The sequence below is a fragment of the Tamandua tetradactyla genome, chromosome 8 (assembly GCF_023851605.1).
Source record: "Tamandua tetradactyla isolate mTamTet1 chromosome 8, mTamTet1.pri, whole genome shotgun sequence".
In the NCBI taxonomy this organism is placed as follows: domain Eukaryota; kingdom Metazoa; phylum Chordata; class Mammalia; order Pilosa; family Myrmecophagidae; genus Tamandua; species Tamandua tetradactyla.
This window is the reverse complement of record NC_135334.1, coordinates 68,736,057-68,752,293: the sequence shown is the minus strand read 5'-3', so window position 1 is coordinate 68,752,293 and position 16,237 is coordinate 68,736,057. Positions and strand designations below refer to the sequence as shown.

General features: G+C 37.5%; 1 protein-coding gene across 6 annotated transcripts in view; it reads left to right on the top strand.

Moving 5' to 3' along the window:
* The first annotated feature begins 4,684 nt into the window (after positions 1 to 4,684).
* The window catches only part of EMSY (EMSY transcriptional repressor, BRCA2 interacting), a 127,659-nt gene continuing 116,106 nt past the window's right edge, over positions 4,685 to 16,237 (top strand). For 2 of the 6 annotated variants that reach the window (XM_077113533.1, XM_077113528.1), the window contains exons 1-5: positions 4,687 to 5,078; positions 6,774 to 6,882; positions 11,832 to 11,931; positions 13,413 to 13,487; positions 14,837 to 14,878. In XM_077113533.1, the coding sequence (XP_076969648.1) occupies positions 6,813 to 6,882; positions 11,832 to 11,931; positions 13,413 to 13,487; positions 14,837 to 14,878 (287 nt within the window). In that variant the 5' untranslated portion in view covers positions 4,687 to 5,078; positions 6,774 to 6,812. Of the gene's footprint in view, positions 5,079 to 6,773; positions 6,883 to 11,831; positions 11,932 to 13,412; positions 13,488 to 14,836; positions 14,879 to 16,237 lie in introns of all 6 variants that reach the window. The other 4 variants (XM_077113532.1, XM_077113530.1, XM_077113531.1 and 1 more) reach the window with 4 other exon arrangements.

Here is a 16,237-nt window from a genome sequence, read left to right as displayed (position 1 = left end):
TCACTGGAAGGTATTAAAGAGGACCGATATTACTAAACTTTGAATTTTAGAAAGCTCATCCTGACAGTGGTGGCAGTGTAGTTGATGTGGTATGGGCAAGGGGTGCAGAGAGGTGCCTCTTTACAAAGAGGGCTGGTAAAAAGACCCATTCCACAGAGGTGATGAGGGTCCATAATCATCCCACTAAAACAGTAGCTCAGCTATATGGGAAACAAAAATTACAGTATTTAATGGAAGGTTAGGGAGAGGAAAGGAGGCAGTTGGCAAAGCAGTGGCCAGATCTTCCATTTCCTTTCTGAAGTCTTTCTAGATTGTTCAGAGTTTATGATCCTCCATTAAGCCTGGATATGTTAACTGTCAATTACCCCTAGTCTATCTTCCTTCTTTCATATTTACTTTTTTGGGGGGGTGGTGGTGGTGATGGTGCATGGTTCAGGAATTGAACCCATCTCCTGCATGAAAGGCGGGCATTCTAATCACTGAACTACCCGTGTACCCATATTTAGTTATCTTGATCTACTTTTATATTTTTTTGTTTTTGCTACTTCCAGTGTGGTAATAAACTTCCTGAAGGTAAGACTCTAAGGGTAGAGTTGTACAGCGGAAAGAGCGGAAAGTCAGAAGGGCTGGTTTCCATCCCTGTCCTGCCACGAAATTCCTGTGTGACTTTGGTTACTTCACTCGACTTCTTTAGACCAGGTTCTTTTTTTTTTTTCCTTTCCATTTAGAAAATGACTCTCTAAAGTTTTAACCATTTCAATTCACCTACCTGTACAATACCATGAACACATAACAGATACTTTCATGATAATAGTTAAAACTTACCTTCTCCAATATATCAATACAAAATTAGACTGGTGGATGGTGGGCATATAGGAGAAATTTTTATTTCAAGACTAATCTGCTTAGATAAAAGAGGAATGAAGTTTTGAGACAGGTATTATACTTCCATGTACTTTCCCAGACTAGAGGTAGTTGTAACTAATGTTTAGTAAGTCTTAGTTTTTCTTCTTTGGTAGAAAGTGTAGGTTAGCTCTCATTTTACTTACCACATATTTCCTGGAGCCAAAGTGCTTTAATTTGAAATCATGGCTTTGCTAATTACTAGCTTGTTATTTTGGGCAAGCTACTTAATGTTCCTGTGCCTTAGCTTCTTTACCCATAATATGAGGAAAAGTTTAAATCTACTTCACAAAGCTATTATGGGGATTAAACAAATTAACGTATGTAACTGCATCTCAGCAGAGAAAGCCCTGTGCAGGCATCAGCTATTATTTCTATTATATACTAGGCACTAGACTAGAGTACACAGGCCTGATTCTGCCCTCAATGTCTAGTCAGGAAGATTTTCAAGATATTCAGTGAGTGGTACAGTTGGAGAGGAAATACCTGTTTAATTCTAAGGGGGAAGGAAAGAACTATATAGGCTAAGATGCTAGACCCAAGAATTGCTTTTATAGTAGTCATTTTGAATGTTAATGGACTAAACTTACTAATTAAAAGACACAAACTGACAGGATGGACTAAATAATATGATCTAACTATATGCTGCTCACAAGAGACAGACCCAAGGATACAAACAGATTGAAAGTGAAAGGATGGAAATAGATTTTCTATGCAAGCTGGAACCAAAAGAAAGCACAAGTAGCTATAATAATATTATAAAAAATAGATTTTAAATCTTATATCATAAGAGATAAAATTTTCATGTTAATTGTAAAAACATTTCTATTTTCCTGAAATCAAAAACTTGAAAATGTTCAGTAACATAGGTCATTACTATAGAAAAGTTGATGTTTCTAATAACCTTCTCCTTGATATTTTAAGAATGTACACTGTTTTGATAGCTCATCAAATGGTATTTAAGTTAGCACTTAATACTTAGTATTCAAGAAACTCTAATATCTGTATCTGTAGATTTTTTTTTGGCGGTTTGCCTTAATTTTAAATTGATTTATGAAATTTATTGTACAAACACAGGTTTTACAATGATTATATATATATATTTTGTAGTTTTATTTTTTATTAGAGAAGGTGTAGAGTTGCAGAAAAGTCATGCATAAAATGCAGACAAAAGTAGATTTGATCTAACAAAAAAGAATCCCTAGTTCTTGACTGAGATGTCTCAACATGAAGATGCTAGTTCTTCCTAAATTGGGAATACAATGTGATCTCAATGAAAACACAAGCTTTCTTATGGAGCTAGATAAAGTGATGCTAAAGTTCACACAGAAAAATAAACATACAAGAATAGGTAGGAACACTGAAACTGAAGAGCTATGAGGGGGGCATAGGACTTACAAGTGTATCTACCATGAGAACAATGTGGTACTGCCCCATTCATCTACATACATTATGTATGCATGTATATATATGTATGGATATACATATACATGTAAAAAATATATATATATATATTTATATGTAATGTACAATGACAACACAGTTGTAGTGAGCTCCATGGAGAAACGGCTGGTTCCAGAATTAGGGCAGAGAAAATAAAAGATGAGCCTAAAACATCTTGCATGCCAGTATGTAAGGAAGATTAAATATTGTGTTAATGCCCTATAAATTTATTTATACATATAATACAATTGTAACAAAAATCCCACTATCTTTTTTTATGGAAAATCTAAAAAAAAATTTATTTATTTATTAAACATAACAACATACAAACATGAACATTCTTAACATGAGCGTTCCATTCTTGATACATAATCAATAACTCACAATATCATACAATGATTATGTTTTATTTAAGATGTCAAAAAATAAAGAGTACCATTCAGTTGCAATAATAAAAAAATTTTTTAAAAATTTAAAAAATAAAGGAAGGGGGAGGATAAATTCCTTGAGGGTGATCCTTAAGGAAGAAAATTAATTATTAACAACTGGGAATATGAAGCAGTCAGAGACAGAATGGGGAATGTGGTTTCTGACTACAAAAGAAATATGGTTAGCAGGAACAGAGGGGGAATATATAGTACATAAGAGATAGTATACAGTGGCTAACAGCAGCAGCATAACTTGGGAGTTCGTTACAAACACAGGATCTCAGGCCCCACGCCAGACTTATTCAATTAAAACCTGCATTTTAACAAGATCTGCAGTGGTTTTTATTGAACATTAAAGTTAAAAAACCACTCGTCCAGAGGATAGGCTCTGGAACCAAACTGCTAGGGTTCAAATGCTTTATCATTACTTATAAGCGTGTAACTTAGACAAGCTATTTAAACCTCCTTCTATGTGTCCATTTCTCATTTGTAACTAGGAGCAATAACAGGTTCCACCTTTTAAAGTTGTTGTAAGGACTAAATGAGTTAATATATGAAATATTTAGAATAGTACTTGGCACCTGATAAGCACAAGGATTACCTGTACTTATTCTCCAGCCTCGTTACTTATTCTGACATTGTTGTAGAGGAAAGGACAGTGGAGGTCAGAATAAAGTCCAGCTCCCTTCAATTTCTAGCTGTGTGACTTGAGTGAGTTATTGAATATCTGTGAGATTTTCTCACCCATAGTAGGGGGTTCCTTAACTTTACCTGCCTCCCTGGGATGCCCTGAGATTCAAATTAAAGAGTGCATGTTAAACAGCAAAACATTCTATTTAGGTTTCATTTACTATTCTTTCTCAACCTGTTTGAAACAGGAGTTCCTCTCATTTAGTGGGCAACAGATGAAAGAGAATGCAATGGCAGGTCAAGAATGAGGTGGATGGAGAGTCTGAAGATTAATCTGCCCCACTTCACGATTTTTTGAAGGGGATGGCTTCAGCTTTAACAATTTTTTTGGACTTTGGGAAATATGCTGATCTAACGTATAAATAGTAGTGGGAAACTTATGCTGTTACTTTCTCTTCCTAATCTACAGCTCACGCGTTTTGTATAGTGGTTCACAATTCATAAGGAATTTTTGTCTGTTGTGTATCACAACATTCTCATGGGGAAGTATTAATCCCATTTTTTTCATAGAAAACTATTTCTTGTAACAGCAGAATGCATATTAAACTCCCTTTTAACTTGACCATTTCTACCCAAATTCCACGTGGTTACCAAGAGTACAAATATTTAAAGAGGGAGGCCAATTACAACTATGCCAGGCACTGGCTTCAAGTTTATGGACGCGAGTAAAAATATATTGGGCCCCTTTTCTCATCTGTAAAAAGAATACCTTCTTAACAAAATTGTTGTGGGATTAAATAAGAACTAAGGCTGGGGGGGGGGGGAGGGCACCTACCACGTCGTAGGGCCTCAAGTAAGCCCCTTCTTCTGGCATGTGAGATAGAACCCGAGATATCATCATCGTTTCCATTTCACACGTGGAGGAACCGACGTCGAGATTGGATCTCAAACTCAAATCTCAGCCTCACCGCTCGGGTTCCCTTTCTCTATTTGCGACTCCACAGCTCCCAGACTGGCTCCGGCAACTGGAATACCCACTAAATCGTCTCCCAAAGCGTGGAATATTTTTCCTCGAATTGCGCTGTGAATTGCTCCCATGGCTCTAAGGAATCCTCAGTGTTACTTTGAGATGAAGATGTTTTCCCACACCTCTAACCTCGTCAAGAATAAAAGCTGCAGCGAAGTACCACGTCCAACTAGAGACGCCATTTCGACTGCTACGTGTGACGCCACACGTAGCAGACAGTGCAGCCGATTGGCTGGGAGACGGTGGCTGGAGGAGAGGCGCGCGAAGCCAGAGAGAGGAAGGTACCGAGGAGAAGGCAAGGAAACTACACTCCCAGCATTCCTTGCGCGTAGGACGGCAAACCGGGAGCGAAAGAGAAGCGCGTTTGGATTTGGACCACAACTCCCAGTACCCCCTGCGATGAGTCTCCTTTCCTTTCATAATTCAGCGGAAAAGGGGGACAGAGAGAATGGAGGCCTTATGGTGTCCGTTCTCCGAAAGGCGGGAAAGGCGAACTACACCTCCCGACTAGCAGCGCGCGGCTGCGCTTGCGCCCTGATACCTGTCGCCATCTTGCCCCTTCTGAGGCATCGCAAACAAACCCAATTCCTGGTGTCCCCTAGTCTTGGCGGAGGAGCCTTTTAGATGAGCCCCGAAAGGCCGGGCAGGTGGGTGACTCTCAGGCAGGATCATGGGAAGAGTTGCCAGGCTAGCCAGGCTAGCGGAGCGCCGGGCCATGCATTCATAGCCCAAGTTGAGGCGCCCTTCCCCATCCCCCGTTGTCTCCTAACGGGATCGTGGGGCTCCCGGAGGTGGGATGCGAGGGACTCAAGCAGGCCTGATGCTGGGGTCCTGGGGGGGTTCAGCTCTGGGAGCCTCCGGGTGAGTCTCGGTTGTCTGGATGGTTGTCCGCGCGCCTACTCACTCGCTCTGTTGTCCTCGGCTGAGGAGGGAGCGACGTGCGGATGCCAGCTGAGGCCCCTAACTCGCTACTGGCTCAGAGGGGCTTGGATCGAGGGCTTGACATTAGGGCTGACGCTAAGAGGCATGGGTGAAGACGGTAGGCGGGCTGCTCTTGTTGTGGTGCTGCGAGAGAATGCGTGTTTGGGGAGGGGGCGGGGCGGGTTGCCTCCTTGACATTTGACTGGGGGAAGGATTATACGAGATTCGGTTTCCCGAGTGGGCTCCGGCAACTACTGCCCAGGTTTCCCAAACGATGCGGCCTTGCTGTGGGGTCGCTGGCGGGGACGCGTCGGGATGCCGTGACGTGGTGCCTGATTCTGGCGGTCACCGGCCGCCTCCAAGATCCTGTCGGGAGGTGGAGACTGACTTGTGGAGGGAGCGGATTCCTTTGGCTCTGCCCCTTCTTCCTCCTCCCCACCCCTTTTCTTTATGTCATCCTGCAGGCGGGGGCGCGCAGTCCAGTTTTTCTTGCTCTGGGTTGGTTCTGAGCTGAGAGGACTCTGGGAAATGGGGGAGGGGGGCAGAAGTTGGGGCGAAGAGTTGTAGTTCGAAGCCCCAGCGTCTGGAACGGGATATAGCAGTTAGCTGTTTCAGTTCAATGTCTGACTCCTAGACTAGACAGTGAGCTCATTCATTCATTCGTTCGTTCACTGATTTTACTCCCTCCATCTTAGAATCATTCATTTATCCATTTTACAAATATTTACTGCGGGTCTACTATGCTCTAAGCTGGTATTGTGCAAGCGTCTGGCGCTGTGTCTTTTTGTCTTTCTAGGGTAGGGAATTCCCAGTACTAAATAAGTTCTTGGGGTATACTACACTTTTGGTAAATCGTTGTTTAATGACTACAGTGTCTAAATTCATATTATGTTAAGACTTGAGAACATTCTTTATTAACTTCCATTAAGCCAAGTAATGTACTTTACATACTTTCATCTCGTTTAACTTATAAGTGAGGAAACAGACCTGGAGAAGTCAAGTAACTTGCCCAAGCTTACCCAAGTCTTATTGCCTGCTTATTAAACTGTATGCTAACTATTATGGTAAGAATTTTACATGCACTGTTCTTTAATCTTCATTACAAATTGGGTGAGGTTAACTCTTTTTCACAGATGTGTAAAACTTAGGTTAATAGAGGCCAGTTGAGAAGCTGGGTCACACAGCCAGTAAGTTGAGAAGGTAGATGTGCCTATCTCTAAAGGCTATGTCACTCTGCGGTTATGGGCTGACAATAGTAAGCTCTCAAATGGTTAGTTCTTAATTTGTCAAAAGTTGAAGATGGTAATGAAAAAGGATTGTATCATATTGGTTTTATTTCTTAACTTGTACATCTCCAGATGAGTGGCCCTTTGAATATATCTTGGTAATTTGATTTTTTTCCTTTCTTTTTCTTTTGGTAGGAAAGACAAGCTCTTTGGGGCTACCAAACTGAAGCAGCAATGCCTGTTGTGTGGCCAACCCTTTTGGATCTCAGCAGGGATGAATGCAAAAGGATTCTTCGAAAATTGGGTATGATTATCATTTTTTATATTTTATATCACTCTGTGATGCTTTTCTCTTTCTGCTTTGGGTCATGTTTGCACTGATGTCATAACTCATGCTAGGTTAGAAACTCCTTGGTGATATAGTTCTTGTCTTATTCATTATTATTTCCCCAGTGCATGGCATAGTGGTTTGTACATAGTAGGGACATAAATCATAATAATAATAGGAGCTAAGAGTTATTTAGGGGTTCTGGGCCTTTTGAGAGTCCTTTACTTTCAATATTTCATTTAATCCTTACTCAAATCTAAAAGGTAGGGTTTTTTGTTTTGCTTTGCTCTTTGGGTCCCCATTTTACAGATGAGGAAATTGAAGCTTAGAACCCAGGATAATGCTGCTATTAAGTTGTAGAATCAGGATTTGAACCTAGGAAATATGATCCCAGTCTTACTTTTAGCATACTTTTAATCAGTATTTCCTTCATGAATGTATGGGAGATTACATACTGTTCCTGATTTCTAACTTAATGTAATTTATGGTGACTTATGCTTGTAATTGGTGTTTCTTCTCCTTGGAACAGGCTTTCTCAACCAGGATTCCAGGAGAGAATTAAACCCTAATGCTAAAGTATCCATTGTATTTAATGAATTAACTTCTCCCTATGCATATAGAATGGTATGTTATGTATATATTTGGGAAAATTGAGAAAAGCATCGTTCAAATAATTTTCTCTGTTTGTGGTTCCATTGAGGATCCTTGGTTGAGAAAGGCTTCCTTAGACTGTAAGATCCAAAAAGGACCTGTTTGTCTTATTTACAAACACTTATTTGTGGCCTGTGGGCCAGTAAATAGTAGGTGCTCAATAAATGAATAAATAATTTGAAGGAGAACATGAAATGTTTTGGCAATAGACATGAATTATTTAGATATTCGTGGTTTTGATTTAGGGAATAGTAGGCCATGAATTGACAGACATGGGGTCTTTATTCTGTCACTAATACCCAAGGGCAAGTTGTTTAATCTCCTTAAATCTGTTGATGGTTTTGTAAAAAAAAAATGTCTCATTAGTTCATTACGTGGATTATATAAAGGGCCTGTCACAGTGCCTGACATCTGAGTGTATAGTGTTTTAAAGTGCTTGCTTTCAGACATTATTTGCAGCTGAACCTTTTCTTCAAAGAAAGTCTTCCTTGGGAATTCCTATGGGTAAATCAGGTAGAAACCTAGCTGCTGTGGCCCTGTCTGCTAAAACCTTTGCCCTTTTTATTTTATTTCAGGCCATTATTAGGATTTCTCTATTTTAAATCACATCTTAGCATTGTGTTTTAGAGAGCATTTTTTTTTTTTAGTCAGTCATTCCTTTATCTTTTTTTACTTCCTATCCAAACTTTTAATACTAATGTAAAGGTAGTTTTCTGTACAATTACATGGAATTACTCTAACTCATTAGCTGCTAATTATGAAGTTGGACTTATAGTAAAGTGATTACAAAGGCAGCTAGCTGGGCTTTTGGGTCTTGCATCAAGAGATTATGTTTAAATACAAAAATGGTAACCTTTAAGTCTAAATGTGTATCTGATTTTAGTCAGAGCTGTGTGGGTAATGCTGCTGGAGAGCTATCTGTACAAAAGAAAACAGCAGTTTTCTAATGATCCTTAACTTCAGGAGGGGAGCCTTGGTAGTGATTTGCTGAAAGACTTCCTCCCCACCCGATGGCTCGTTATCATAACAATAAAACTTTTGAATTGCCTTCAAATGAGCTCTAGGTCCAAAGTTTGGAGAAGATGCTGTATTTGAGGATTAGCTTAAAATATTTTGAGAATTAGTTTTTTCCTTTTAAAAATAAGTACAAATAATTTTAATGTAACATGTTAAACATTTACATTTTACTTGGTTAAAGATAAAAGCGAATTGGAATAGAGAGTTTATGAGATAGTGAACATACCAGCGTTAGATAAATGCTTCCTTCCTCCGTCCTGCCTCTCTCCTGCCCTATTTTTTTATGACCATTCCTGAGCTGTGACTTTAACATGGGGCTTTGTGGATTATAGTATAGAACGGCTGATTTATTTAAATGGAATGAGTTGAGGGTTTTGTAAAAAATGGTTTGTCAACTTTTTCTGAGGTGTTTGCAAATCATTATGTTTCCTTATCATTAGAGTAAACACCAAAGTAGAATGGTAACCAAGATAATACCAGAATTCAGTTAATTTCAGGATCTGAGAATAGGCATCAAAATGCATATCAACAAATGTGAAGGAGGTCGGGAAGCTAGTAAGTTCTAGCTTATTCACTCATTGTAAAGGTTTCTTTACAATGAGTGAATTTTTAGAGAAGAGGAGAAAGTGCCTTGGATTGTTTAACTGTAATAACTGAGTCCCAATTTTGCGTGAAGTTGCCACGAATCATTTTTGTACATGAATTTTTAGTTAGACTTGAATTGCCAGAAATATTTATCACATTTCTTTAGTTAATTTCATTTTATTTGAAATAGCGTCTTGATCACCATAAATTCCACAGGCCAAAAGCAAATTTTTCTTTTTCCTCAAACCTCTTCCTCTCTATCTGACATCTCTGTTTCTTTTTATGACATTGTCATTGTCCTAAACACCATGCAAACTATAAAACCTGACTCTTTTCCTTTGTCATTCAATTACTTTTTTTAGACTGTAGTTACTTTTTAGGCTTTTCTCAGTCTGATTCCAAACTGCTTTTCCATTTTTACCCTTTTCTGTTCCCTTCATGGGTGAACAAAAATCTTTATGATAGTTATTTGTACATATTTCTTAGGTCTCCTATTGGATTTTAATTACCTTGAGGATAAGGACTTTTTTGTTAATATAAATATCCTCCATGGTACCTTGTAGTAGTAATGTTCAAATAGTAGTCTGTTTTGAATTGGTGACTATCTATGTACACACATACTTTAGTGCAAAACTCTCAAACGTAGTCCCAGATTTGTACTGGAGTAGGATATATATAAGAAACATTATCTGTTCTTTTACTCTCTCCATTCTTTTGCACATTTACACTTTTTCCCCTGCCTGTCTATACCACAGGTTTTCTGATTAAAGTTTATGCTTCCAGACTAGATGATATGTTTCTCCTCTGTGCCTTTACCACTGTATTATAAACTGTATCGTGATTGCTGATTATTTGTTTCACTGTAGCTCTATTCTAGAGTTAACTCCTTGAGGGCAGGACTCAGCTTAGTATACTCTCTGGCTTATGTAATAGAGATTTAATACTAATTTGTTGAATACCATATTCCACAAATGGGGCAGAAACATTTAGAATATAGCGATTTCTTAGTTGATTATCACTGGTGCCTTTTGAGCTCTACTCTAGGTCCTGATAAAGGCTGAAATATATGTTTCCTGGAACTAAGTATTTCTCTGACTGCTCCAGAGCAGCAGAGTTTGGTTCTTAAAGCGACACCCCATGAAACATTTCTGTAGTATCTGTCATAGACTGAGCACAGAGAATGTTCACACGCAGGGTAGTTCAGTTGGACCTGGTATTTCTGTTTAATTAGTCAACCCTCTCTTTGATACAAATCTTTCTTTTGGCATTCAGAACTGTGAATAATTTGAGCTGAATGATGCTACCAGTTTATTTTTGGTGTAGTACCTAGCATGCATGTATGTATGTATATATTATTTAGCTAACGTTTCTTGAATGTCTGTTATGTGTCAGGCATTGGCAAATAGTGAATACTCGTAGCAACTTGAATTGAATATGCAGATAACTGTAGCCTGGGCACTTATTTGTCATCATTTTATTTTGCTTAGACACACATATCTCATAGTGTTAATAGGTTAAAGCAACAGCTATTTTATTATTTCTCACAATTCTGTGGATTGCTGATGTTACCTGACCTCTCTCATGTGGCTGTATTCAGTTGGTAGCTTAGCTGGGGATGAGACTTAGTTGGGATGGCTAGGCCTCTCTCTCCATGTGGCCTTTCATCTTGGGCTTCTTCACGACTTGGTCATCTCAAGAGTCTAAGAGAACAAGGCCCCGCGTGCAAGTGCTTAATGGACTTCTGATGTTCCCTTGGCCAAAGCAAGTTACATGCCAAACCCAGAGTCAGTGTGGGAAGAGACTACACAAAGGTAGTTCACGAGAGGACTATATTCAGAGGGGTGCATGGTACACTGGAGGCCATTGGGGACTTTTTGCTTTTATATTTTAGTTAGTACTAGGGACTGACTTTCATTTCATAATGGTTATTTCTGTGGAAAATTGTGAAATGGAACTGTCTGGCATTAGGATTGAAGATATTATGTCTTAGTTTTGTAAGAGCATTTCATGCTCCCTCATCTATCTTGGTCAATTTGAAGGTAGATTTATAGATGCAGAAGATTTTAGATCTAGAAGGTACCTTAGATGTTCCTTTTAGATAAGGAAACGGAGGTTTAGAGGTGAGGAGGGACTTGCCCAAGGTCGCATAACCACAGTAAGTGTCAGCACGAGTTAGAATCTATCATTTGACTATCAATGCTTAATGAAAAAAAAACATTATTTTTTTCAGTTCCATAGTACTTTCTACTGACTACCCTGGATGGAAATGGAATATAGTTTGACTTCTTAGGCAAGGTTAGGGAATTTGAGGGTTGATCAGTGAAGACACCTTTCAACTATGCTAAAAGTTCTTTTATCAGCTTTTTATATCACTTGGAGTCTCTTCCCAGTAGTTGGTAGCATCTGAATTCTTCAGTAATAATAGGTGAAACAAAATGCTTACTGTTAGATTTTTCTACCTAAACAGTTTTCATACATGATTTCTATGAGACAGTAAAGAACAAACTGATATAAAATTATAAAAGCCACATTTTAATCTGTTATTAGATAATTTTTGTAAAGGAATAAAAAAAATTTGCAGTTGAATTTTAGTTTTTTTGTCCTTAAATTTCACTATACATGTAACCATAGTGTTGAAATCCTATCTTGATGAAATTATTTTCTTCTTCTAGAATTGGAGGCATATGCTGGAGTTATCAGTGCACTTCGGGCACAGGGAGATCTCACCAAGGAAAAGAAAGATCTTCTTGGAGAACTTTCAAAAGTTCTTAGGTAAATTATCACAAAAGTTTGTGAGACATTGTAACTTTAGAAATTTCATTTTGAGGGGTTTCATTACCGTTCAATTCAGTTACTTTTATTAAGTTTAAGATTAGTGGTGTTCAAATTGTTGGTGCTTGTGATCTCATCCTAGTTGCTTTCTTACAGAAAATTATTACTTACCTTTTATTTTGAAGTCCATTTAGAAAGGGTTTAAGGCAGCTTATTTTAGGTTTGGCCATTTGGGAAAAGGATGTACTTTTGATATGGGTGAAGAAAAGAAGAGTTGGTAGCAACTGCATATGAAGATCTAGAGTGGCATTGTTGGGGGGATTTAGAGGGTGCGAGGAAGATGTTGTTTAACTGTATATACATAAGTGATAACCTTAAGCATATTCTATTCCTCCAGCTTCCCACTAGGGTAGCACTTGAATTCATTTAAAAATTCTAGTGATAAGGGTTCCTTGACACTTTGCCTTTATCCATTCTAATACCTTCAGCTTTCTCAGAAAATGTTCTGTTTTAACCAGAGTTTCTTTTTGCTACATTTAAAACCATTTTGTCCTATTATTTTTTTAAATAGGACTTTTATAAGTTCTTGCTATATTTAATTAACATTAGTATAGAGATGTTGTAAGCCAAATCTTCAGTTTTGTTATCTTCATATTTAACAGTTTATATTTTTATTTGTTTTTTTACCTTTCTTATAAATTCTGCTATCCATCCCCTTAAATGTTTTGGTCCATGGTACAGATTTTTAGCTTTAAGAGTAAAGATTACAGTTTGAAGAGTGGTATTCATTTTATTGAGGATTTATGAATAGAGTGGCTGTAGCGTCTTCTTAGTAGTTCAGTATTAGCTTTATTATTTGTTTGATCAGGATTACTATAAACACATTTTTCCCATATGGTTGCATGATATAATATAGAAGACACACAGCTGAAGTATTGAGTAATAAAGGGGTATTACCCTGGTATCCAGTTTCATAGCACATAGCCACATGAAAAATACTGTGTTGCCAGTCTCATTTCTTTATTATTCATTGAAAATAAAATTATAGAACAGTAAGCTTTAGAAATGCTCTTAGAAGATTTTCTTCTCAGTGCCAAAATCCTCTTCTCAACAGCCACGTTTAGAAGGTCATCTGGGCTCTGTTTGCATATTTAGATAACAAGAACTTCTGCCAATTTTGTCTGTGGTCTGACAGTGCTTAGTTTTGTAAATAATGCTTTGATATCAAGCTGAATTTGTTTTCCTATGATTTCTGATTTGCAACTAATTCTTCCTGCAGCTACGCAGAATCAGTGTGAATACTTTTGGATGATTTTAAAGCATTTGAAGTTATAAATTAGGCCTCTCCTCTATATCTTCTCACAAATCAATTTTATCCTGCCCCCACCTCCCCAAGCAAAATGTTGATTTAAACATTAATGAAAGTATAGAAAAGAGCTGCCTGCTTGGCAGAGTTCTATAATGGCTATTTTTTTCCATAGCATCTCAACAGAACGCCACCGTGCTGAAGTTCGGAGAGCAGTAAACGATGAACGGTTAACAACAATTGCACATAAGTAAGCCATTAGTCATACCACCCCTGATTTTTTATGACATAGTATGACATAGTTTTGAAACAGTCTTCCTATTGTGTAGCACATTCCTGAGTCCTTTATCTTAATAGTATATCTCTATACTCAGGGATCCTGGCCATAGCATGTTAACTGTTTATTCAGTTGGTTATGTTTTTGCATTAGTTTAGGCAAGCTTTAAATACTCAGGTCATCTGTAACAATAAAATCTCTGTACAACTAAAGACCACCACAATTTAGCAGGTGATTTACTGTTTGAAACACAAAGTTCAGTAACAAAGTACTGTGCCCCCCCAAATTTGATAGCCTCCTTAAAGGTTCTTTGTAATAGTATTTGATATGTATATTGCTTTATAAATAGGAATTGTACTTTTTTTAATATTCGACAATCACTTCATACATTTTGAGATTCAGAAAAAAGACAAATATGTATTCTGCTTTTAAGAAATACAAATGTAATATATGTCAATTTACTTCAAAAGCCAACAAAATAAAATTATTAAGAATTCTTAATAAATTGTTTTCAGATCATAACTACTTGACAGATGGTGTGGAGGGTGGTTGAGGACTGAGGGCAGTGATCAAGCATTAATAGAGTATGTATGGAGACAGTGCCTCCTGAAGAATAGGAATAACAGAAATTATCCTTTAAATGTTAGTGCAAGATAATGGGAATGTTTCATAAAATAAGATATGGTATAATTTATTTATTTTTTATTTTAATGTTTTAATGTAAAATAAATCTAAAGGAAAACAATTCAGTTCATTTCCATGATGTGATAGCTTAAACAATGTATTTAAACCAATTGGCAGTATTTCATTTGACTCCCAAGATCCATTAGCTTCAAGTTATGTTTCACCGTCCCTCATTTTACTTAACTCATAAAATGGGATGCTGCCTTTTTAACTGCATAATTTGAAAGTTTAGCTGTTGATCCTATAATTTTGAGAGTCTTCAATGGTGGGTATACTCTAGAAAAATTTGGAAAATTTCCATTAGAGACATTTATTATTTAGTTGTCAGGCTAATGTTCTTGAAACATTCAAATATTAGCGTATTCCTTTAATTTGCTCTAAACTTTTGAGTTTGGATGCTCTAAAAATAATGACAAACTGAGTCCAGATTCTAATTTGAGAACTGGTAAGAGGATACTGATATGCTAGATTATAAAGTAATGAACAGTAGTTCGCTTTCAGAGGCACTTAGGAACAAGATTAGTACCTTATAAGAATTGGAACAGTATTGTGGGCAACTAGTTGTAAGTTGATGCATCAGTTTCATTCTTAAAGGATAACATTTATTTAGTCTCCTTTTCCTTTTTTCCCCTTCAAAGAATGAATTTATCCTTATATTTGGGTGAAAGACCAAGTTACAGGTATGCAAAATAGGTTATTATTATTTCAGGCTTTTTCTTGTATTTATTTCAAATTGAAGCTCTCAATTATTCAGGGGCACATTATTCCATTTATGAAATTAACCGTGTCCCTTGCTTTTCTTTCTTTTCCTCTCTCCTCTCCTAATGCTGCCCATCCTTTAGCCATTTTGCTGCTTGGGAGTACCTCTAGTCAGAGGGCGGGAAGGGAGAGGAAGCAAAACTTTTAATTAGTCATTTTACTATCTGTTAGTTGTCCTGGAAGAGGTTTGAAGAATTTACAAGTATTTGTCAAAATAATATTTTTGGATAATATGTTGTTTTCTTTAATCTGACCTCTCCCTTTCCCTCCTCTCTCCATTAGCATGGATAATTGAGAGTTGGCTTTTATCTGCCTGTGTTTCCTCTTTTTCTCTCCTTTCTGATTTCTTTAATACATGAATTTTATTTTTTGAAAAGAGTTTACTTCAGTGTATAATTTTAAGCTCCTTAGGTCTTTCCATACTTCTGTTTTAATATTTTATATTGTGGTTTAGTTTGACCAGATGTTGTATTTAATATTGGCCCCAAGGGTCAGTGAATGGGGATTGGTAAAGTAGGAGATTGATGAGGTAGGCATAGATCCCTCATTCTCTCCATCTCCTCTGCTCCTTTTCCCTTAGAAGTATCAGCAGAGCCTGGTTTCAGAGATTGTTTATAGGCGGGTTTTATACTCTGATCCTGAAAAAACTAGAGCTGAGGAGGAATGCATCTGACCTGACTGCATTCCCTTTCTCCTCTCCATACCCTCCCCCACTTAAAACAGCAGCTTAGGCCAGAAGGAATGTGGTTGGGAGGTAATGAGAAAGCCAAAAAGATTGAGCACAAAGGAGGGGAAACAAAAGGAGTAGGGTGTCTGGGATCAAAGAAAAGCCTTGCTTGTGGTTTGAGACATAATATGTGTTTTTTGTTTGGCACTAGGCCATTTATTAAATTTGATACTCTTAATTTAGTTTTGAATCATGTCAGAATATTGCAGTGTTAAAGCCTTGGCTGTCAAATTGCTTCAGATTTTTTAATTGAGCCACTCCTGCCAATATTGTCTCTAGAGTTAGAATAAAGTGGCTATCTGCAATTTCTGCTCTCTTAACCCTGTTCCTATCAGCCAGACATTCTCAGGATACTATATGAGTTTCTTTGTGAGGATAAAGATTTCTTGGTGGTACCCTGCACGCTAAAGGATGTGAGAGTCAAGGTAGTTTTATTAGTATCATCTTAGATTTCTCACAAAAGGGGAGGAACCAAGAATCTCCATTCTCCTTTGCCATATGTAATATAAATAGAGAGACATTCTTATGTGAGACTAAGGTATCCTAGTGAAAT